Source organism: Cnephaeus nilssonii (assembly GCF_951640355.1).
Source record: "Cnephaeus nilssonii genome assembly, chromosome: X".
NCBI lineage: Eukaryota > Metazoa > Chordata > Mammalia > Chiroptera > Vespertilionidae > Cnephaeus > Cnephaeus nilssonii.
Window position 1 is genome coordinate 76,876,885 of NC_137071.1, and position 25,584 is coordinate 76,902,468.

General features: G+C 41.5%; 1 protein-coding gene across 1 annotated transcript in view; it reads right to left on the minus strand.

Annotated features, from left to right (window-relative positions):
* Nucleotides 1-25,584, minus strand: part of GUCY2F (guanylate cyclase 2F, retinal) — a gene marked incomplete at both ends in the record, with an annotated part of 149,662 nt that overhangs the window by 25,731 nt on the left and 98,347 nt on the right. The window contains 10 exon segments of the mRNA XM_079764569.1: nucleotides 5,165-5,184; nucleotides 5,188-5,261; nucleotides 8,384-8,482; nucleotides 12,424-12,445; nucleotides 12,449-12,598; nucleotides 16,627-16,819; nucleotides 17,585-17,754; nucleotides 20,163-20,174; nucleotides 20,178-20,302; nucleotides 22,662-22,811. Of these exon segments, the coding sequence (XP_079620695.1) occupies nucleotides 5,165-5,184; nucleotides 5,188-5,261; nucleotides 8,384-8,482; nucleotides 12,424-12,445; nucleotides 12,449-12,598; nucleotides 16,627-16,819; nucleotides 17,585-17,754; nucleotides 20,163-20,174; nucleotides 20,178-20,302; nucleotides 22,662-22,811 (1,015 nt within the window).

Genomic DNA, 25,584 nt, shown 5'->3' on the forward strand with positions numbered 1-25,584 from the left:
TATATAGAAAACTCTAAAAACTCTACCAAAAATCTACTGGAAACAATAAACAAATACAGTCAAGTTGCAGGATACAAAATCAATGTGCAAAAATCCATTGCCTTCTTATATACCAACAACAAAACCTCAGAAAAAGAAATGGAGAAAACAATTCTGTTTGCAATCGCAACCAAAAGAACAAAATACATAGGAATAAACTTAACAAAGAATGTGAAAGTCCTATATACTGAATATTATAAAACATTATTAAAAGAGATTTAAAAAGACACAATGAAATGATAAAATATCCTGTGTTCATGGATTGGAAGAATCAACATAGTTAAAATGGCCATTTTACCCAAAGCAATATACAGATTTAATGCAATCTCCATCAAAATCCCAGTGTCATTTTTTTTAAAAAAAAATACAACAAGAAATCATCAGATTTGTATGGAACCACAAAAGACCCAGAATAGCAAAAGCAATCCTGAAAAAAAAAAAAAAAAAAAAAAGAACAAGGCTGGAGGTATCACGCTACCTGACTTCAAAATATACGACAAAGCTACAATAATCAAAACAACATGGTATTGGCAGATAAACAGACACACAGATGAACAAAATAGACAGCCCATCTATAAAACCAAACATATGTGGACAGATAATTTTCAACTAAGGGGCCAGAAATGCACATTGGAGTAAAAATAGTCTCTTCAATAAATGGTGCTAGAAAAACTGGAAAGCCACATGCAAACTAATGAAATTGGATTGCAGTTTGTCCCCAGGTACAAAAATTAATTCAAAATGGATCAAAGACTTAGACATAAGACCCAAAACTATAGGTCACATAGAAAAAAAATATCAGTACCAAATGTATGGACCAGGGTGGCAAATAACATTTTATGGACTTGACCCCAAAGGCAAGGAAGGTAAAGGCAAAAATAAATGAATGGGACTATATCAAACTGAAGAGCTTCTGCACAGCAAAATAAACGAACAACAAAACAAACAGACAGCCAACCAGATGGGCGATAATATTTGCAAACAGTAGCTCCAACAAAGGTTTAATTTCCAAAATATATAAATAACACATAAAACTCAACACCAAACAAATAAACAACCCAATCAAAAAGTGGGCAGAGGACCTGAAAATACACCTCTCCCAAGAAGACATACAAACAGCCAATAGATATATGAAAAGATGTTCAACTTCACTGGGAACATCAAATTAAATGATTGAATTGATTGCAATCAGGGAAATGCAAATTGAAACTGCAATGAGATACCACCTTAAATCAGTTAGAGTGGCCATTATCAACAAGATAAACAACAGCAAGTGTTGGAGATGTTGTGGAAAAAAGGGAACCCTCATTCACTGCTGGTGGGAATATAGACTGGTACAACCACTATGGAAAGCAGTCTGGCAATTCCTCAAAAATTAAAAATAGAGCTACCATACGACCCAACAATCCCACTCCTGGGTATATACTTGAAAAAACTCGAAATCATTTATACGCAAAGATATATGCACCACTATGTTTATTGCAGCATTATTCACAATGGCCAAGAGTTGGAGACAGCCGAAACCGGTTTGGCTCAGTGGATAGAGCATCAGCCTGCGGACTCAAGGGTCCCCGGTTCGATTCCGGTCAAGGGCATGTACCTTGGTTGCGGGCACATCCCCAGTGGGGGGTGTGCAAGAGGCAGCTGATTGATGTTTCTCTCTCATCGATGTTTCTGACTCTCTATCCCTCTCTCTTCCTCTCTGTAAAAAAATCAATAAAATATATATATACTAGAAGCCTGGTGCACGAAATTCGTGCACGAAATTCGTGCACGGCGGGGGGTTGTCCCTCAGCCCAGCCTGTACCCTCTCCAATATGGGACCCCTTGAGGGCAGTCGGACATCCCTCTCACAATCCAGGACTGCTGGCTCCCAACTGCTTGCCTGCCTGCCTTCCTGATTGCCCCTAACCGCTTCTGCCTGCCAGCCTGATCACCCCCTAACCACTCCGCTGCCAGCCTGGTTGATGCTTAACTGCTCCCCTGCCAGCCTGTTTGCCCCCAACTTCCCTCCTCTGCCAGCCTGGTCACCCCTAACTGCGCTCTCCTGCAGAGTTGATCACCTCCAACTGCCCTCCCTTGCAAGCCTGGTCCCTCTCAACTGCCCTCCCTTGCAGGCCTGGTCCCTCACAACTGCCCTCCCTTGCAGGCCGGGTGCCTCCCAACTGCCCTCTCCTGCTGGCCATCTTGTAGTGGCCATCTTGTGTCCACATGGAGGCAGGATCTTTGACCACATGGGGGCAGCTATATTATGTGTTTCAGTGATGATCAATCTGTATATTACTCTTTTATTAGATAGGATAGAGGCCTGGTGCACGGGTGGGGGCCAGCTGGTTTGCCCTGAAGGGTGTCACAGATAAGGGTGGGGGTTCCCTTGGGGTGTGGGGCGGCCTGAGCGAGGGGCCTGTGGTGGTTTGCAGGCCGGCCACGCCCCCTGGCAACCCAAGGGGAGGCCCTGGTATCTGGAATTTATTTTCCTTCTACAATTGAAACTTTGTAGCCTGGGGCGGCAGCCATTTCTGTGGCAGTTAATTCACCTTCTACAATTGAAACTTTGTAGCCTTAAGCAGGTGAGCCGGGCCAGGGTGTGCGGAAAGCTTTGCTTCCCCTGTTGCCATCGGCAACCCTGGCCTGCTTTCTCAAGCTCCATTCTGCCGCCATTTGTTTGAATTTGTTTACCTTCTATAATTGAAACTTTGTAGCTTGAGTGGAGGCTTAGGCCTGCAACGGCTATGGAAAGCTTGGCTTGCTCTGTTACCTGGGAAACCTTGCTCTCTGTGGCTGTAGCCATCTTGGATTGGGGTTAATTTGCATACTCGCCCTGATTGGCTGGTGGGCGTGGCTTATGTAGCGGAGTGATGGTTAATTTGCATATTACTATTTTATTAGAGAGGATTTTTAAAAAGAGTTGGAAACAGCCAAAGTGCCCTATGATAGAGTTCTTGGATCAAGAAGATATGGTATATATACAAAATGGAGTACTACATGGCCATAAAAAATGATGAAATAGTGTCATTTACAACAACATGGATGGACCTTGAGAACATTATGCTAAGTTAAATAAGTCAAACAGAGAAAGCTAAGAACTATATGACTTAACTCATATGTGGAATATAAAGCAGAAACTTATATACACAAACAGCAGTGTGATGGTTGCCAGAGGGAGGGGGAGGGGGAAAGAAAGGGGTCCTAATATGAGGTGACAGGAGAAGATTTGACTTTGGGTGGTGGGCACATGGTCCTATATACAGATTTTGCAAATTAGTAATCCACACATGTAACCTATATGTTCATGTAGACTAATGTTACTCCAATAAAATTTAAAATAATGGAAAAAAATAAAATAAATTCCTATATAATAAAAGTGTAATATGCAAATTACTGAACGACTCAATGACTGGTCAGCAGGAGGCGGGGCCAGCGAGTGGGTGGCACCAGGCCAGCCAAGGTGCATGCCAGCGGGCAGAGGGAGGGGGCAGCAAGGGGGGGGGGGCAACAGCAAACAGCAGTGGTGCAGGGGTGGTCAGGAGGGCAGGGCCGGCTCCTTGCTTGCCAATGCAGGTCCCTGATCAGTTTGTCCAGTCGCTTCCCACAGAGGGAGGCCACCAGTGGGGCAATGGGGGGCGGGGCCAGCCACTTGCCACTGGCACTGTCCCCTGATCAGCCTGCCAGTTGCCTCCTGCAGAGGGAGGCCAGACTCTAAGCCATCAGTGGGACATCCCCTGGGGGCTCCCAGACTGCAAGAGGGTGCAGGCCAGGCTGAGGGACCCCCCTGAGTGCACGAATATTCATGCACCAGCCTCCAGTAAAATCAATTAAAACATGTAAACAATAGTGCACCTCATAGGAAAGCCAAATTCTGGGCAATAATTTAAGAGAGAAAGATGCAACTCATAGTCTAAAAAATGTGGGAGTTTTAACAATCTTACTCACTGTAGCCATATATATATATGGCTAATATGCTAAGTGTCTGACCATCTGACCAGTCGCTAGGACATGCACTGACCACCAGGGGGCAGACGCTAGATGCAGGAGCTGCCATAATGTGCACTGGGTATTTACAAAGAAACGGCACCGCGTACCTGGAGCCCACAAAGCAACACTCAGCTTCCCCCAAGTGGGACAGATGCCCCACCACCACTCCAGAGCAATAGCCCACCAAATTGCAGTCAACACTGGCCAGACACCATGGCACAAAATTCGGCCCACAACCCAGTCCAGCCCAGAAACGGTTACTGTGGGCACCGGGTAATGACATCATGTAGCAACACCCAGTTTCCTCTCCCTAGCAACTAGCCTTCTTGGAGTTTCTTCAAGCCCAGCAACATGACTTGCTTTATAGCCAGGTGGAAACATTTTACACTTTAATCAAATGTCTGTGAAGCATTTTCCCATGCCTCATTTCATTCGCTCCTCACAGAAATCCTGGAGTAGGTAGATAGGAGACTCAGTGGAATCCAATTTTCTTTTCATTAGCAGGAAAATGGAGAGTTAGAAAGTTTAGAAACTTGACCCAACTGAAAAGAAGTAAGAAATAGTGTTCTCACTGTGCAGAATACAGTCCAACACTGCTGCAGTTAAATATTTTACCCTTTGTTCTCCCTGCATGATCTATAATAATAATCTGCTTCATGTTGATATTTACTGCTGTGTTGCTGACAATTACCTGAAGGAGAAGTTGGGGTGCTTCACTGGGCTGGAAAAAGTTTAGCTAAATCAGAAAGCAGGTCTAGTTAAGCAAGTTTATTCTACATATATAAAAGGCTAAGTTGACTCACACATCCGCGATAGATATAAAGTTCTCACTGGAGCCAATCGCATGTGTGTGCTTTGATCTGTCATTGTAGATCTTGAATTTGGTTGACACTTCTATTATAGAGAAAAGGCAAATAGCGATATTAAAATATTTATTTTATTTTCCTTTCAATGTGCACAAATTCATGTACCAGGCCACTAGTATTTCAAAGAAAACTGAGGCAAAAGGCAACAATATTTTGGGAACCACAAATGGGGCTGAAAATTCTGCCCAAATTATAGCTCTGAGTCTCAGACAGCCAGGTAAACTTTTTCAGCAGACCATGACCTCTCCAGAAGCAGGTGTGTCCAAGGATTTGACTTACAAAACAAAAGGACATTATATCTTCCTCAAAGTTCCACTTCATAGCCCTCACTCAGAGCTTGAAGAATTGTCTTGGTGCTATGACTGACATGAATGTGATAAACTGTAAAAGAGAGAGAGAGAGAGAGGGAGAGAGATATGATTTTGGATCCTTTTAGGTAAAAAGAAATGAGAAAATATTAATATAATAAATACCACCACATCTAAGTGAACTAGACCGTAAACAAAGTCCCTGAGAGAGAGCTTTATACTTTTTTAATGTGTTTTTATTGATTTTTAGAAAGGGAGGAAGGGAGAGTGAGAGAGATATAGAAATGTCAATAATGAGAGAGAAAAATTGATCAGCTGCCTCCTGCACACTCCCTACTGGGGATCAAGCCTGCAATCTGTATGTGTGCCTTGACCAGGAATCAAACCAGTGACCTCCTGGTGCATGGGTCAACCCTCAACCACTGAGCTACACAAGCTAGGCCCTGAGAGAGAGCATTAGTTAGTATTTCATAGGAGGAGGGGGGAATTATGGTCTTCCTCACCAGGCCCAAATAAGGTTATAGCATCTTTTAGCTCATAGATACCACCTCAGATGAAAGACCATGCAATAGAAAGGTGTTAATTTAATTTGAGGGTTGAGGTGGAGAAACCAGCAACCACTGTTGTGCTCTCAGCTGATATGTGATCTCCTCTGAAGGAAGTGAGGCTTCAAGGAGTCTCTCATAGGCTGCTGCCAAGGTTGAACTTCCAAGGTTTACATATCCTACTTAAGAGACGAAAGAGTGACTGACTTTTCCATATACATCCATACAACCATCTTTCAATATTTCTGCACATAAAATTTTAAAAATCAATGAGAAGTGACTCAAGACCTCTCATAACATTTTGTGCCTACTACATATTTATAGTTGACCTTTGAGTAGGTTTATCTAGCTGTGTACACATATGAATGTATTATTTTTCAACTAAGGATCCTAACCTGGGGTGAGAGCTTTATATGGGGAACTAAAAAATTTTGTTGGAAACTAAGTGTAATTACTTGGTAAAGAAAACTCATTTATTAACTGAAGCAGATTCCTTGGCCTTCCTGAAAACTGTTGTCCTATAAAGTAAAACCTTGTTCAAGTTGAGTCTTAAATAAAAGTCCAAGATTTATTCTCATGCACATTTGAGAAGGTAATTCTTTTACAAGCTTAGTATAATCTAAGTAGGAAGGCATGGCTGAAAAGTATTGGAAGAAATTTCTGGTATGTTTACTCTAAATGACTTTCCTTTTTTGACATGTCACTACTGTTGTTGGTGTCTTCCTCACTAACTCATGGCCACCCAGAAAACTTGTTCAAAAAGGGTTGTCCTATTCCTAAAAGTCATATAAGCATCTAGTGTGTTCCTAGCCAGCCTTATGTGTGCCATTTCACTAGCATCTGGTTTTCAGGGAGCCTTTCACTAGAGTAATCCCACTGGCGAGGAACACACAGCTCATAAGAGAGAGACCACCATCTACTTGTGTGGCAAGGAGGATCACTCCAGGGCTATGTCACTAATCACTTCCATTCCAGAATCAATGGATACAACTGGGCACAAAGGAGGTATTGATGAAATTTACTTTTTAATAGACCTGTGACATGCCCCAGTCTCATATCCAATATGAGATTAGAGGTACCATTTTACAGACACTCAGTCAAGTATAGATTTTAATGCCATATTTCAGTTATTAGCTTCCAGAAAAGCATATTAACCAGCTCTTTTAGTGCAAAGATCACATGTGTATACTTCTTTGTATCCCTCCTAATGTCTTCTTTGCATAGTCACTGTTAAACACCTGCTGTATATGATTCATTCCATTTTCTTCTTCCTAGCTCATCACAAAACAAGATGCTGTCTAAATCTGAAAATTCAATTTCTGCTCTCAGCTTTATATATTCAATGTGAAATGTGTGGAGTTTCCTTGGTGCAGACCAGAATATGACTTTAGTCTTCTACAAGCTTACATCAGTCCAATAAATTGTGCCAAATCTGCATTGCGGCTCCATGATCAATTTCACTTAATCTTGAGATGCACTTCAAAAGCAAAGTCATATGCTTATAGCAGTTCTTGTAAGACTATGTCCATGTCCTCAGCCATGTCTATAGAGTTTGAAGACTTTCCCAGATGTCAGAAAATTTATTCTGACAACAGCTTCTAAATTCCATGCTGCCTCCTTAATCATGGCTGCATAGGCTAGATTGACTAAGACTGGACCCATTGTGCAAGCCTATTTCTGCACATGAGTGATGAGGAGTGGGGTCAGACAGGGCACCACCCACTGTGATATAGGCCACCATATCATCAGGGACTAGTTTGCATATATTGCTGAAATTTAAGACGAGCTGTGTTACCTGGTAACTGCCAAAGCCAGGGCTACTAAGGGCCTATGTTTTTTAAGTATAAAAACCATAAAAAGTATATATAAAATTTATTATTTTCCTATACTAGCATGAACAAATCTATGCTCAACCAAGATATATGTTAAAGCATATTGTGATTCAGATACTGCCTTAGTAGTAGCAGTACATAACCAAGAAAGAGTTGCTGGCAACAGACAGATGTCATAATAGTTTGTACAGTTTTCTTCTCAAAGAAGGAGTGGTATCATGGACACAGTGGATATTTTGATAGAAGCTAATGGTTTCATATACAAGCAAGTTGGAATTAATTATTTCAGAATCCCAAACTCCTTAGGTTGGGGGGTTATTGGTAGCTAAATTCAAGGGAGATATTTGATAAAGCCAGAACTCCTGGGGTCCTAACTAGTTCAAAAAGAGGACCAGAGCAGCAAACAGCAGCTGGCTCTGGGTATGTCTCCATAAACTAGTTGAAAAACTAAAAATGTCAGTTCCTTAGTTATTTCTTTTTTCAACATGATTCCCCTAAACACATCAAGTTGGCAAATTTTTTCCTTTACCCAAATAATTTTTTTACTTGTTTTGATCAAATACTTGCTGCTTCAGTGTCACTTAGCTACAATTTCATTTCTATAACAAGAAAGATACATGTTCAATCCAACATCACCCCCTACTGTTTTGCCATTACAGACCAGGAAAAATATGTTAAATCTTCTTAATCTTCTCAAATTGTGTTTTCTTTTTCTTCAAAACATCAAGTACTCTGCTCTCTTCCTCCTCTCTTGAGGAAGAATTACTTTCTCAAAAGTAAGAGATTACTATCCCATCCACCTTACTATAGGTACTCACATAACCCTGTTGATTCCATCCGAGAAGCTGTGTTCACAGTATCTCCGAATAAGCAGTATCTGGGCATGGTGAGGCCTATCACTCCAGCAATAACTGGCCCTACAGAGTAGCAGGCAGTTGGGATTACAGTCAACAGGTATGCATTCAATGCTTCATAAAAGAATAAAGTTGCCACCAAATAGCTCTGAGAATCTGAAGGAAGTCTTATAATGAGTAATTAATTCTTTGACCTATGAGAAGCAAGTTTATAATGATGCAGACATGACTACTTTTCTGATTTATAGCTTTGTTCCAAGCAACAGTTATACCCAAGATGCTTATATTTGTCAACAAGGACAAATAAGTATCAAACCCAAACCAGAAAGAATGGGCAGAGACTCAGGATCCAAACATATTTGTTGCAAGGAAAAAAATGGGACACTCTCTTGTGCCTTAGTATTGGAAGTAGAAATGCCATAGGGCTATATGTCTCTCAAACTGTGTCTATCAAGACAATTATTACTAAGACAGTTTTAAAATCCAAAAAGAAGTGGAGTTGACTTTCAATCATTTGTATTAGGAGCACGGAAGAGCAGTGTATATAGATAACCCACGAATATTTTCTATTTGCCCTTAGAATGTTTTTTGTTCTTATATTTTAATATGGTTGTGTTAGGTGTTCATAGAGTGAACATTACTTGAAAAACTTCAACAACCATACTGAAAACCTAGTTCTAGAAGTAACTAGGAAGTTCTTCACCTTTACCTTTCTGATTTCCACTCTGTTTCTATTAAATTTGTTCAGCATTGTCTTATTGTTGTTTCCTGAGTTAGAAAAAGTAATTAGTCTTTCTGCTTCAAAAAGTCCTTTCTAAACTTTAATTTTTAAGAATAAAAATAATAATTACAAAACTTAAGTTTCTCATTTTAATTCATTTCTTACCCATTCAGAAGCATTCACTGAGCCCTGAGCTGGGCACCTAGGGGAATAAAAAAGAAATGTAACACATAGTCTCAGTTCTCCAGGAGATTATAATCTAACTAGAAGCCCGGTGCATGAAATTCGTGCACTGGGAGGGTGTCCCTCAGCCCAGCCTGCACCCTCTCCAATCTGGGACCCCTCGGGGACTGTCTGACTGCCGGTTTAGGCCCAATCCCGGAAGTCGGATATCCCTCTCACAATCCGGGAATGCTGGCTCCCAACCGCTCGCCTGCCTGCCTGCCTGATTGCCCTAACCGCTTATGCCTGCCAGCCTGATCACCCCCTAACCACTCCCCTGCCAGCCTGATCGACACCTAACTGCTCCCCTGCCAGCTTGATTGACCCCAACAGCCCTCCCCTGCCAGCCCAGTCACCCTTAACTGCGCTCCCCTGCCAGCCTGGTTGTCCCTAACTGCCCTCCCCTGATGCCTGGTTCCCCCCCGCAACTGCCCTCCCTCCCCTGAAGGCCTTGTCACCCCCAACTACCCTCCCCTGCTGGCCTGGTTGCCCCTGCTGGCCTGATCATCCACAACTGCCCTCAGTGGCGGCCATCTTGTGACCACATGGGGGAAGCCATCTTGTGCAAGGGTGTGATGGTCAATTTGCATATTACCTCTTTATTATATAGGAGGATTGAAGAGAAGAGACAACGAAACAGGAAGCAATTAACTAACAACCTAGAACAATGTATGGTTGAGGCAAGATAAATGCTACAGGCAGAAGTGCTATACTAGTTTGGGGAGGGGGTGGTTATTAGGACCTGATTCAGTTAAGAAGGGTCACGTGGAGAAAGCAGAATTTGATCTGAATTTTGATGGGTGGGTAGGATTTAAGTAGGACAAAAGGGACATGAATCAAAGGTTTGTTGTTGGGATCAAGCATGAAATTTGGGGAAGCTCATAGGGAAAGCAATCTGTGTAGTTCAGGTGGCTAGGGAGAAACTGTAAACAAGGTTGGATATTAGTTTGTACAAGCTATAGGACATTGAACTACTAGGTAACTTTGAGCAGGAATTGTAGGATGAAAATGATTTTTCTTTTTTTTTTCTCACCTCAGTATATAGAATGCATTGAAAGTAGAGAAAGTATAACCAAGGAAAACTGTTAAGTGGAAGGTGCAGCAATCTAATTAAAATGTTGTGAGTACTAGAAAGGAGGTGCTGATAGAGGAGGGGGAGGGCAAAGAGTTGATAAAAGAGAGAGACATTGTGAAAGGAGAACCAACAGACTTGTTGGCTATCTGACTGATGACCATGAGGAAATTGGCATGATCTTATGAACTTATGCTGGTTTGTGGGAAAAGATGACTTGAAGTTTTAGGTATGTTGAATTCACAGTAATGGTGAATTATCCAAGAATTGATGTGCTAAGGGGTTTTGGAGATGTTAAACTGAAGTACAAATGAGAGATGAGAGCTTTTCTTTAAAAGAAAAATACTGAACACTTACAAAGTGATAAGCATTCAGGATACAAACATGAGTAAGATATGGTTCCAACCATCCAGGAGTGTATGTCTAATGGAAGGACAGACAAACAAATGTAGATTATGCTGATGACTATGAGAAGGATGGATAGAAAAAAGTAAGAGTGGAACCACAAAAATGCAATAGCAATGATCCAGGCAAGAGATGCTGGTGACCTAGCCTTGAGTAGTGAGAGTCAAGAAGAGATAAGACATATTCAAGAAATATTTAAAAGGTGAAATATTCAAGACTTAATAGTTGGTTGAATGGTGAAGGTCGGGGTGAGGAAGGAGTCAAGGATAATGACTCCCAAGACTAACTGGAATAACAAGATGATTGGTGATACCACCAATTGAAATAGAGAATAAAAACAGAAAGAAGAGGAAGTTAATGTGGGAAGAAAATAATTATGTTTTGGATGTGTTGAGGCTGAGGTTCGTGTAGAACATTCAGGTAGAAATGTCAGCTGCAAGTTTGGTATGCAAGACTAAAGCTTAAGGAAGAAGACATGTGCTGAAGTTGTGCAGTTGGAAGTCATCAGCATACAAGTGGCAGTTAAATAATAGACATGAATGAGATCACCCAGAAGAGTATATAAGGAAAGGAGAACAGTGGATTAAGGACAGAACCCTGAGTAATATCAATATCTAAGGGAAAGATAGAGACAGAAGAGATTATCAGACAATGGTAGAAAATGAAAGGCAGGCTGCAGTGCATAGAGAATGAATTAGAAGTTAGAATGGGCAGAGAGCAAGGAGACCATAACTCAGAGTTTTGCAGAAAATATGGGACCAGCCACACTTAGAGAGTAGGACTAATTAAGAGCGGCAGGAAATGAAATGGAGAAGAGTCATTTGGCAAGTGAGAAGCATGTCAGAAAAGCCAATTGAGGGAAGATTTTTAGGGAGGATTTTCAAGAATATAAAATGCTGCAGAAATAAGAAGAGAACAGAACTGGGGACAGTGTTGAAGGCTGAAGCCAGATTACAAAGGAGCTAAAGAGGGAGTGGATATTGACAAAATGGCAGAATGAATATCAATCACTCTTTTAAGAAATATGGTAGGAAAGGGATGAAAAGAATGGAGGAAGAAAAGGAGCCTAAAAGAGCAAAGCAATGATAAAGAGGAGGTAAGTGGAGATGGGAGCAAGAAGGACTACCAGGCCAGATATCTGTGACATCAAGTGAGATATCTGTCAAGATAACTGTGAATTTGTTAAAGTAGATGAGAAGGATACAACGAAGGAGAGATCCTGAATATATTCAAACAAGTGGGGAGTAGTGTGGGAGACAAATACTTCAGGAGTAGAGATTTTAAATAATTAAGTGAATTATCCTAAATACAACATATACATGTCGATCTTGTATCATATAGTCAAACACTGAAATGTTGGCTTTAACAAGAAAGGTAGACTGAAAGGGTTTGGTATCTTGAACAAGGATGCTGACCACTGTGAAGAGAATAAATTTGAGTGGGCTTAAAAGAATTATGCAGCACTAGACAGCTGGATAATCCAGCTACCAATAATCAGGGAAATATATATCCTCTCCCTCCTTTTCTAGTTTTCCCTTGAGGCACATGGGATTGTCATCTCTTGTTTTAGCTGGTCATTGTTACTTGAGTGCAGGCCTCGTTGAATCTAGACTGGCACCTCTGGCATGTGCTGCATCTTGAAGATACTCACGGAGCTCAGGATACCTAGGGACATGCTTGCAATCTCAGCTGCATGCCTACTGCTATTCTTCTTTGGGAGGCCTGATACCACCATGTAAGCATCACCAATGGTCTCTACCTGGGAAATAGGGGAAAATAGATTTAGCAAGCAAATAACTTCTGGGGTGTGTGTGTGTGTGTGTGTGTGTGTGTGTGTGTGTGTGTTCACAAAGTTTAAGTGGTATGATGGGAACCAGGTGTACTTTTGTAAAGTGAGAAGGAAAGGGAAATTGTCAGTGGTTCATAGGACTGGCTGCACAGTAGAATCACTTAAGAAACTTTATTAGAAAATACTGATGTCAGGTCCCACACCAATAAATTCTGAAATAAGTACAACTACTTTGTAGGCTTCTGGCTGGCCTTAGAGCACTATTAGGCTCCATATAATTCCTGGGAAAAGGAAAAGGGCAGATTTCTGAGACTGTCTGTGGGTATCCATGGGGAAGTACCCTAGGAAAAGGTGCACATGGTACTCCTCCATCAAACATTTCGCTAAATGATTTCAGATAAACGAGCTAGGGCAACCTTAATGCAAGTATAGGAAAAGGGAAATAATGGCGGTGGAAGAGTTCATTCCTTTTGCTTTGCCTTCTTAATATGATAAAATTAGTTTTGCAGTCTCATTGGATATGAGAACTGGGTCTTTTACCACCAGCTATCTCCTCCTCTCATAGTGCTACTACTTAAGGGTCAGCACTACTAAGCCTCAACTGCTTTGGAGGGGACAGTTAGAGCTGAAAACTTGTAAATAAAGGAAAATCTGTGCTCCTCATCTTCCCCACAGAAATGTGCTCACTTTTTTAGGTGACCAGTAAGTTGGAGCTTTTCAAGTAAATCCAAAAGATAAGTAAGCTGAAAGGACTTCTGTGAAATCTGCCAATCTGACTCTGCTATTACAAGTGTGGATGCAGTTTAAATCCATGTTCTCCTAAAGAGCAGTACTCATGACTGCAATGGTTAAGACCATGAAATTGTGAAGCCATGCTATCTTGGTTAAAATCCAAGATCTATCATTTATAAACTGTGTGGCCTTGGGCAAGTCACTTAACCTCTCTGTGCTTCAGTATCCTTATCTGTAAAATAGGGATTATGACAGTATCTACCTCATAGAGTTTTCTAAGAACTAAAATCTTAATACATATCAAAGCACTTAAAATCTGCCTGGTGTATGATAAGTGCAAGATATCTCCTCATCATCATAATTGGCATCATTACCAAACTGACAAGTCTTGAAACGAGCCTTAGAGAAAGTAATCAGTAGTAATCAGCAATAGGCCTCTCATCATGATTTTCTATATAGCTAATAATAATGATCTTTTGCACTAATGAGACTTTGTACCTCAGCATGCTTCCAATCAGGGCCTCCCTTACCTGGTGGACTTTGAGAAAAGGTTCCCTGCCCTCAAATAAGCATGCCTGTCTACACAGCGGGAGGCAATGGGTATCGTGCAAATGCTATATGGGAGGGGAAAACTCACTGGCTGGCCATTATCAAAGACTGGTGGTTGACCATTAAGATTTGAATCAGTCACACAGGAGTTCCCAAGGATATGGATAAAAAGATTTGAAGGGCAAGGAGCATAGGCACTGCCTAGCCTTGGTGTGGGACTGCAGGGGGAAACTGTGGGTTGCATAAGTCGACAAAAGGACAGAGAAAGGGAAGAAGAGGTATAGAAAAGGGTCTGGTTGAGACGAGGTACTAGCAGGAGAATTGAAATTGAAAACAAATCATGCACTTCGTAATTCTGCAGTAGCCTTCTCATTTCCATTTCAGATTATCAAGTGCCAGAGGAAGCGATTCCAATTTTATGGGGGGTGGGGAAGAAAACACAAACAGGTTTGATGAATCACTGCTGGTTCAATATTTTTCCTTTGCACTGTTTATTTTTAATAAACTGGACTAAAAAATCAGATTCCAATTTTGGATTCACATAGCCCTGCTCTGTCCTGGAAACAGCCAACTAACTCCCTACTATAACCATAAAGTACCAAAATATCTAACAGCCTCATCCCTAAGATCACCAACAATTGTCTGAACAATATCAGCTGGACTTGATTAAACCAGTGACTGTGTTACTGCTCATGCTGAATCACCGTTTATTTTAGTTTCAACTGAATTAGCTTTTGGTGATTTGTTTTTCTCTTCAGGCTGCTTGAGTTCAACAAGTTGAGATGAGTAGTCTGATTCCATGGATTTTTTCCTCCTTCATAGTCTCTATGTGTGCTTCTTGACTAATTTGCAGTTCCTCCTGATTGGCAGGTATGATGTCTATTTGTGAGTCCTATTTAGATGGCTTTGCCTAGCCCTGAGGCTCTCTACCTGACCTGAAAGGGCCCTGTCTAATCTGAGATAAACACACTACCCTGTGTGTGATTTAAGAATTGGAACATTTCAGACTCCTGTGAAGGAGCCAATGAATGGAGCTACTCATTCTCCAGCAATGCCTTGGTTCCTGGGACAGAGGAGTTGTCTAAAGTTTGGAATGCCTGTGGCATCTTTCTACACCAATAAGATAAGTATCCATGTTGCAGACAGTGTGGAAACATCTATGCAAGGCTATGGAAATTTTAGCAAGTTTCTTCCTAGAGACAAGATAACAAATAAAATCAAGTGTAAGGAAGCATCACACCAAAGTGAGTTTATGAAGTCATCTATTCTCTATTCATCTTCTGCAAACTTTGAAAGGAAGAGTAGAAATTAAAAGGCTGGAAGGGTAGGGAAAGGTGTAAGCAGGGGATTGCAACCTCACAATTAACCACTTCCCAGACCTCAGACCAATAGGTGGGCTTTTGGTTACCCTGTAGCAACCCCTAAGAGCCTCAGATTTAATAGCTCTTCAACATGAGTAATGCTAGAATTCTCTTCTGTATAAAAAAAAAAAATTTTACCTAAACGGGAAACCAACTTTTATCAGCATGTATTTCTACATAAACTTTACCAAGATGAACTCTGTGGCAGTTACCAACTACAGGCAAAGCACCAATACTTCTGTATCCCCTTCAGTGCCTAGCATTATACTGCCTACACTGTAGGGAGTCAGCCACTGAAGTGCAATAACACTTTTGGACCTAACCTCTTCTTAGTCCCAGTTCTAGAAAACAGCTCAAAAGAAATGTGACCAGCAATCATGTCTGGCTTTCATTTCCAATGAGATACTCATGAAAAAATTTTAATTTACTATTTAAATTTTAATTCCTAAATAACATTTAACAAAATAGCCTCCTTTTATTTTGAAGTATACATAGATGGGCCTCATATAAAAATTTCTCTCTGGAATATACACTGAGTGGCCAGATTATTATGACCATCTGACCTTTGTAGGCAAATTAGCCATACACTGCATCATATGGGATATGGAAGCCAAAGGCCTGTTGGAACACCGTTGCTGTCTGCAGTTACCAAGGTAAAATGTCTCCAATTCGCACAGGAACACAAGGATTGGACAGTCAAGCATTGGAAAAAAGTCATGTGGTCCAATGAATCACATTTCCAGTTACATCATGCAGATGGCAGAGTGAGAATTTCATGGAAACAGCATGAAAGCATGCACCCCACATGCATGAGTACAACCCTTCAAGCTACTGGGGGCAGTGTTATGGTTTGGGGCATGTTTTCCTGGCATGATTTGGGCCCTTTAATTCATGTGGAACAACATCTGAATAGCACAACATACCTAAGTACCGTTGCTGATCAAGTTCATCCTATCATGTTGGCATATCCCAATGGAGATGGCTTCTTCCAACAAGACAATGCACCATGCCATGGTGCTCGCATTGTGCAGGAGTGGTTTCAAGAACATGAGGGAGACTTTACCTTGCTTAGGTGGCCCCCACAAACACCAGATCTCAATCCAATTGAGCATTTGTGGGACAAAGTTAAAAGAGCCATCAGGCAGCTGGTTCCACAACCATCAAATCTCACAGAACTGGACAGTGCTATTCATTAGGCATGGTGTCATATTTCTCGCATCACCTTTCAACATCTCGTGGAGTCAATGCCAAGAAGAATTGCCGCAGTATTGAAGGCAAAAGGTGGCCCAACGAAGTACTGATGGGGTGGTCATAATAATCTGGCCACTCAGTGTATTTCTGTGCTAATTAACTTACTTTGTAGACATCATGACTGCTAATGATGGCATCAAAGAGTATGTACAGGTCATTGAGAAGATCCACCACCTCAATGGGATCACTCATGGCTGAGATGGTGGTGAAGCACACAATGTCACTGAAGTACAAGGTGATCAAGTCAAAACCCTCAGGTTCAACCGTGCAGCCCTTTTTGAGGGATTCAGCAACTGATCTGAAAAGCAGACACAGTTATTCCACAGAGGAAAGATGCTTCCTACTATGTAACACACAGATCTGCTAGAATAGAATTTATCTAAAAATTACTGTCAAGTAAATGATGAGGAAGAAAATATCACCTGGATAAAAACATTAATTCTTTCATTTATTCTACAAATATATATCAAGTGCTTACAATGTGCCAAGTATTGTGCTAGGCGCTGGAATACAGCACTGAACAGACAAACCTAGTCTGTGCCTTTGTGGAATTTTTTCAGCTCTCTTTCTTCTTCAGCATCCCATGCCCTTAGGGAATGTTCTCAGTTGGTTGCCTTTGCAAGAGACTAGTTTACCCAATTATCTCCTAGAAGATCGTGTTACAACAGAATAAGGTGCCTGGTAAATTTTGGAAATTGTAGTAACAGATAAAACTTTCAACTAAGGAATGAAAATCATAGAAATAGAACTCTACTACTTTCCTCTAGGAGTTCAAAGAACTGCTTCCTTTTAATTGATCAACTACAGGCAAAGTCATGAAATGACAGAAAAACCAAGGTACCAAAACTTAAATGACCAGCATGATGCACAGGTAGTGGAAAATTAGCAAGTGTGCTCTGCTCCCTTGATTTCCAATTATTCTTTGATTTGAATGTGTGACTCAAGCCTACTGGGAGTAGAGAGGATGCAGGAGAGAGAGAGAGAGAAGTTAGTTGATAGGTGTGTTTTTTCTATATTTCATATAACACACAGTTACAAGGATTCACACTCCTCAGGGGTTCACACATATGGTGGTAGCATCTGTGTTAGAAGCTTTTCTGTTTTCTGTTTTTCAATTTCCAGCTCTTCAGTCAATTCCTGGATCAGATCTTCCAAGTTGCTAGAATATTGTTCCAACATCCAAAATATAGAATCAATGGTATTAGTCTTTTTACCTTTATTGAAAATTTTAAACTGGAAGTAAAACAGAAAGAGGAGTCAGGGAATTCTTACTTCCCAAACTCAGTGATAATGGAACAGGACCCCTTATCAAAACCCCCTTCCTTTAAAATGCCAGGTGAGGGGAAGTAAACCCAGGTAAAAGTGGCAAAAGTCACCACCCACCCTCATATTCACCCTGGTCCATTCACAGGGATCATTTTCTTTGAGTTCTGTTTCTTTCAAGTCTGAGCAAAGGTGATCTGGGCAGGATCCTTCAGTTCTGAGATACAAACAGATGAATAGTAGCCACTTCTAAAGCAACAGGATTGTTCTTGAGCCCAGTCCAGTTGTGAGTGGTATAAGGGGAAAGAAAGCAGGGAGTGCTGTTTTACCCTTCTAGATTATCAACCTACTAAATTATCCTCATCTTCAAGTGCTGCTGTATTGCCAATTCTTGGGCAGTGGAAGGTTCCTTGACCTCTTAAATATGACCCAAGATCTACATGGTAAGATCTAACCCTATTTCTTCCCATGGAATCCAGGAAGAATGGTGTGCCCTATCACCTGCCCTTCATGTTAGTCAGGGCAATGTAGAAATTCAACTGGTCTTGTCCCATTCTATGCCCTGATTCTTTAGAAGTGACTGCATAATATAGATCAGGCATCCTCAAACTATGGCCTGCGGGCCACATGCGGGTGCTTTTGCCGTTTTGTTTTTTTACTTCAAAATAAGATATGTGCAGTGTGCATAGGAATTTGTTCATAGTTTTTTTAAACTATAGTCCAGCCCTCCAACAGTCTGAGGGACAGTGAACTGGCCCCCTGTTTAAAAAGTTTGAGGACCCCTGCATAGATTTTCAATACGCCTTTCTAGGACCCTTCCCATCTACAGAAATAGGGAGCCTGGCATAGCATTGGAATAATGATGAGGTAGTCCCACCTTGTTGCAGTATTTAGCATGCACAAGGCTGTGTTCACAACAAAAAGTTTTGCTGGGCAGACATCTAGGAATCTGTCCCAATGAACCCTCCTATATGGCTGGGCCACACATCTGATACTCAGTATGCCAAGGCCAACACTAGTAGATTTCTTATGAGCCTGGTCCACATCTACAGTCCACCAAAGTCCTGCTGATAATCTCAGTAGCCATATCAGATGCTTTGGGCTCCCCCTATTGCCTAATCCAGGGATTCCTCACAGTCTTCTCTCCATTTAAATTTTATTAGCTATAGGGAGTTGGGAGACTACCCTTGTCTTTCAGACAGTCTAAACTTCCACTGAAGCATTTCAGTGAGGGCAGCTCCAGCAATGTCTTCTTTGAAGGTCCCATGATGTACAACTCCTTCTATCACCGACTTCTCTGCTGTCTTCTGAAATAACATATCTAGCATCAACACAAGGGCAAATGCTTTTTCTCTTGATTTATGGGAAATTTTTAGTAATATGACCTTCATGGTTTTTTTGTCTTTTACATACTATTAAACACCTGTTTGAGTGTCTTCAAGAAAGCCAGCTAGGCTAATGGAGGCATTGTTAACTGGGGACACGGATGAGTTCATATGCAGGGCCTGTCAGGCTTTCAATCCAACTCTTTCTTTTTTCTGCCTCAGATACCTGCCACTCAGAAAGCATATCAGTGCTGTAATCCAGCCAGGCTCAAAAGCCTCTTCACCAAAGCTAACACAGCACTCATAGAGAGCACCCTGAGTTTCAGTATCCTGTAGTTTCAACAAAGCACTAAACTGCTGGCTCCAGCATAGGAACCATAAGATCCCTTAATAGGACTTTCTCTGTCCTTTTCTCATTTCCCCCTTTTGGTTCCCCACTCTAAAGAAAGAATCAGCCTTTTTAGAAATTTCATATTTTAAGGAGAGAGTTTATAACTTTACAGGTACACTTGCTCAAGTCATTCCCTAGAAATCTAAGGAATCTCCTGCTTTTGTACTCCACATTTGCACTTTCTTCCACCTTGAACAACCTTTCAAATACCTATATTCCTGACCCTCCAAAACAACCCACATTGCTTAAATAGTATAGTCATCATAATTCTCTGTGATCTTCAAAGCAATTATGACTGTATGAAGATCCCATCTATTCCATGATAATCATCTTGAAACAGTCTCAATGCTAGTGCCTCGCAAATGCTTGATGGTTCAATTCCACCACTGAAAAGTTTGTTAGGTCAGATTGTGGATTGTCTGGAACAGAGGTTCACATACAGAAGAGCACAGAAACCAATGCTTGTGCTCTTTGAGGCTGTGCTGGGATGCTCCAGTATGAAAGGCCTCCAAGTAGCTACCTCCATGCTTCTTTGCCTAAAGAAGTGTCTTTTTCTCTTTAGAGTTTCCTTCCAAGATATGACAAGAATCCAGGGAGTTAATATGGGATAGGCTGGGTTCAAAATGGCTGCTGAGCAGTGTTAAGATTCACAGTGTCCTTACCTGATTAAATATTTAATGAAAAGTTGGTCGTTGTTCTGAAGACTCAGCCCAGGACTTCTTCATCAGCTGGAGACATTCTGGAGGGGCATGCTCAGGAGGAGCTACTGGTCTGTGCACAGGAGGAGGCTTCTTAAGTCTGTCTATGATTTTTACCCAGAAGCAATAATAGAAAGGTGTACAAATCATGGGAAAAGCACCAAGACTTAACAAAAACAAGTGAGTTTCAGCCAAAAAAGAAGTTCTTGGTCAGCAGAAATCACAGAAAGCCCATCTCTTTGCTTTCTGCTTTGGTGACATGAATATAAATTGTATCTGAGCAAATGTTACATCAATTGAAGGCAAACAAATGGTTAGTTGAGGATGGGGTAAGAAATTAATCAGTTGAACTACTGGTATCATTTAGGCACAGCTTCATTCTGCTTCTGCTAGGTTTTAGATGAGGCCTATCAGATGCCAATTATAAAACTATAACTCCAATTATCTAACTCCCTTCACTCATCCACAAATTATCTAAGTTTTCTAATCCCCATAGAAGACACAATTACCACCTCACCCCCATAAGGTCTAAGACCAACTCAGGTCCAGGCTATGGGTCTGACAGGCCCCTAGAAAAAGGGGATTTAAAAATCCAGTAGATAGTTCAGAACCTCATTGGTATCCTCCTGGCTGTCCTTGAGCTCCATTTTGGAGGAACATTTATCAGACTATGGCCTGAGTGAATACTTTATATGCATTGTTTCACTTTATTCTCATTACAGACAGATGAAGTAGGAACTCTTCATTTCTCAAAAGGGAAAACTGAGGCACACAGAGAGAGTAACTTACTCAAAGTCACATGGATAGTAAGTGAACAGAATTCAAATTTGATCCTAGGTAATCTCAGTCTATAACATTGTCCTTCTTGCAAATGTGTCAAACCTCAACTGGGAGTTTTAAACTCTTAATTCAGACACAACAGCCATTAGTGACCAGAGGTCTATATCAGTCCGACTGATGTTTTTACAAAGGGAGAAAACTCCCTAGAAGTAGGAGAAAATGGTTAGCCTTCACTGCCCCCCAGCAACCTGCACTAGTCTCAAATTGGTCTCTGCTTCCAGCCTAGCCTTCTCAAACCATTCCTAAAACATGAATTTGGCCATGTCGCTTTCTTGCCTAAAACCCATTCATGACTTCTTATAACTCACAAAATAAAATCCAAACTCTATATCTTCAGCTCATGTCTTATCCTTAGTCTGCTGTCCACAACCCCAATCCTAACATTCTCACCATGAACCAAACCTTACTTACCCTACCTGTGTGCTCTTCCCATTGGCTATAACACACAACAGTGATGCTTCAGACCATAATAAATGTCACCTTACCCCATGAAAGAATTTCAGCTGTTACCTCTGACTTCTTAGCTCCTTGTGACATCACACCTTCTACTCTTATAACTCAGGTTTGCTTATACCAGTAATGGTTTCTCAATCACAGCACCCTCCTCTCTCAGTGCAATTAGAATTCATGTAAATCAACCCCTTGAGATACAACTGCCCCATCCACTCTCTAGCAGAGGGAGTCTTTGTTTCTTTCTCAGAACACCATCAAATTGAATGGGTCACTTCTCTACTTAGGTCAAGCATGATTCACGCCCTTGAGGAGCTCACAGTCCAATTAAGAAAATAAACAATGACCAACAATATAAGTGCTCTAGCAGACAAACATGCAGGTAAACACAAGGGGGGCACCTGACTCACACCAAAGAGTTCAGAAAAGCTTTCCAAGAGGAGGTGACACAATTTGTATGAGGCAAGGTGGGGGAAAGGTGAGGTCATTCCAGGTACTATGAACAGCCTGTGTGAATACACAGAGGTGGGAGAGACCACAAGGCTTTCAGGGCACTGCCAGTCATGGGGTTTAGGTGGAGTGTGGGAGTGAAGATAAGCCTAGAGAGGTGGTTAGGGGCCAGAATGTGAAAAGCATTATATGTCATGTGAGAAACATGTGTTTCGTTTAACAACTGATAGGGAACAGTTGGGGAGCTTTGAGTAGACAAGTGATATTGGACGCTAAGTAGGGCAAATGGTAACTATTTGGGGGGTTTTGTTTTGTTTTGTTTGCATTTTTAAAATCCTTTATTTAGAAATAAATTTAGACTTCCAGAAAAGTTGTAAAAAATAGTACAATTGCCTATATGCCCTTCACTCAGCTTCCCTTCATGTTAGTAACTTATATTACCACTAGTGACCTGGTGCACAGATTTGTGTACATTGAAAGGAAATTAATTAGAAGGTGGCCGGTGGGGTGGGACTGGGCTAGACAGACCAGACATGCCCTGGAGCCAACCTCCCGCAGTCCCTCCCCAGCTGCTGCACCTGGGGCTGCACCGTGGCTCAAAGGGTGTCTGCAGAGTGAGCGGGGTTCCTTTAGCAGGTGGGGTCCCTCGGCCTGGCCTGTGGATTGGCATGATAAACTGGGTCATGGTGAGCCCCTGGTGTGCTTTTCTCACCTCCTGCTTACCTTGAGCAGGCAGGTCCATCATGCACAATGGGGTTCCCTGGACCGTCACTTCATGCATGATGATGGCAAAGCTATAGACATCTACTGCAAAAGAACCTAACCTGCTTTCCTTGGGGGCTCTCAGCAGTTCAGGGGCTGTCCACAACAATTCTAAAAAGAAAGTATTGTGTAATGAATGCAGGGTAGATTAACTGACAGTATGTGCAATGGCCTCAAGGGCTCCAAGGGTGCTATTTCTTTGACTGCTTTATATTGTTACTAGAGGCCCATTGCACAAAATTCATGCACGAGTAGGATCCCTAGGTCTGGCCAACGATAAGGGCCAATCAGGGCCTTCCGGTTGCCGGCCAGGGCCTCGCTTTCTTGGCTGCCAGCTGCCAGGTGCTGGCCAGAGCCTTCCTTCGTTCCACACCATCCCCTGGTGGTCAGCACATGTCATAGTGAGTGATCAAACTCCTGGTCTCCCGGTTGAACTCCCGAGGGGATACTTCGCATATTAGCCTTTTATTTATATAGATTAGACAAACCGGCATGCTAGTGCCTTCCCAGGGTCTGAATCTATGAACCTAAGGAATTGTGCACAGAGAAAGCATACCACTTTCCCCACCCCAGGACCATGCAGGCATATACAACACATGTGTGGTGAAGGACAGAGAAGCTCAAAGTAGAAAACTATCTGGCTCTTGCTTTCTTGCTCTCTTGAGCCTGCCAGTAGCAGTTGGCAGGCTTCCAGGGAAAGGTAGTGCATTTCCAGACTGGTTGCCATGGATTTGCTGTTTGCTAAAATCTATATGTGCCTAGTAATTTGATTGTGCTGAAGCTCAGGGATTCATAGGTTGGTTTCTCCAGGTCTTCTCTAAAAAGATTAGAGGATCCTCAGGCCTCCTCTGTTCCTTGAAGAGCGAAAAAGGTATAGCAAATCCTTCAACTCAGTTATGCAAATATTTATTGAGGATCTACTATGTATTAGACACAGTGCTAGGTATATGCGAGGTGCCAAAGATAAATTAGGCCTTGCATTCGCCCTTTCACAGTTTACAGACCAATGGATAAGACAGATATGTGTATCCCTAACTGCAATACAAGAGAGATAGTGATGAGGCCCACTATATAGTACAAGAAAATGAATCCATTAAAAGCCAAATTTGACCACCCATAGTGTGCTCTGCATCATTTCAGGCCCCATCAAGGTAAAAAATACATTATTTCTGCTTTCAGAGTGTTATGGCAGTTAGAGACTCAGAAATTTTTTGGGAGGGCCCCTTAAGCAATATATGAAGAAATACACATTAACAATATAAATAGAACAGTCAAAAGTTGGCGGGAGTCTTTTACATTGAATCGCATAAAATTTATGTTTCTATAGGTCACAATGGCTAAATATTGACAATTTCTTAAAGTGCAAACAAATATAAATCTGAACTGATCAACTTAATCCAGAAAAGCTTCCTGGAAAAGTTAAATCTTAAAGGAACTTGTTAAGAAGGTTGAGGTGCAGTTTCCTAGAACTGAGAGGGTAAAGGCTTTGTAGGGATAAAGAACAGTACATGCAAAAGAATAAGAGGTACAAAGGAGCAAATTGCAGATGGGGGTGCTGGTAAGCAGATTAGCTTGGCTGAAAGGAGTGGCTCTGTTAGGAAATAATGAGAAATGAAAAATGGGGTTGATGAAGTGGGGGAGGAAGGATATGTGGAAGAATGAGGTCAGAAGGTGAGAGGTCCTGAGAGCCAAATGAAGGCATTTGGAATGAATACAAAAGGCAGTAGGGGTACAGAAGTTGGAGAGGAATTTGATGAAAACCGTGTACAAGAATATGAACCTGGCAAAATGCACAAGCTGGATTGAAGAACGAGAGAGGCTGGAATCAGGGAGACTAGCTAGGAAGTTGTTACTGGAAGAGCCAGAGTTGAGGTGAAAGGGGCCTTTATGGGAGTGCGGGTGGCAGCAGCAGGACAGAAACCAGATACATAGGAAGGCTACAATGGGGAAGGAAGTGATAGGGCTGGGGATAAGCTCTATGTGCTCTGAAAAGGGGTGAAAGTTGTAGTAAACAACCGGTTGATGGCCAGATACAGAGGTTGAAGTAATATTCACTGAGGGTGTGGGGGAAAGTGGTAGCTTACTTTTCATCTTGTTAAATTTGGGGTATTGGGAAGGGAGTCCAGGGGACAAACTTCTATGAAGCAGGAAGGAGAGTGAAAGGTCTGGGATTATTTTGGTTTGTTAGTAAAATCCCGGAAGGAGAAACTCACCCTGGAAATTCTTATTTTAAGCCAATCCTGATCAAAATGGTAGAACAGGGAATTCTCGCCTTTCCTCAATCATATACTCATCTTTTCTCTTTCTCTTTTAGGTATCCCAAGTCTTTTTTCCCTCTCCCCTGCCCCCATGAAAGTCTCTGATACACTATAGTGATTTTGCCCTTATGTCTCCGTACCTAAGTGGACTGATATTTATAAATAAAACTGAAAAGATTAAATGATACTTCAGTCAAAGAATATATTTATGTCTGTGGAATTTCAGGCATATGCTTTTGAGGGGGAGGGCAGGAGGAACATTTGGGAGTAGAGAAAATGGTGTGTGACTGCTTCTTCCTGGCATCCTCTCTCTGCAAATTTAAAAGCACAAGAAGGAAAAGGGGGACAGAACTCTCTGGTAAAAGCTGGATTATTAAATACAATCATTACCAGATAGTATTTTCAGAGAGCACTTACATGTATGTTGTTAATGGCTAAAATGTGGCTTTATCTGCACTATAATTATATAATTGAGAGTAGACAGTAATGAATATACTTACAAAACACCCCATTTCCCCATCCCTACTCCAGAGCCAAGTAAGAGCACTACATGCCATACTTAAACTCTCAAGAAAACTAGAAAAATTACCTTAGCTTGTTTTGTTTTGTTTTTAATCTGCTGGAGG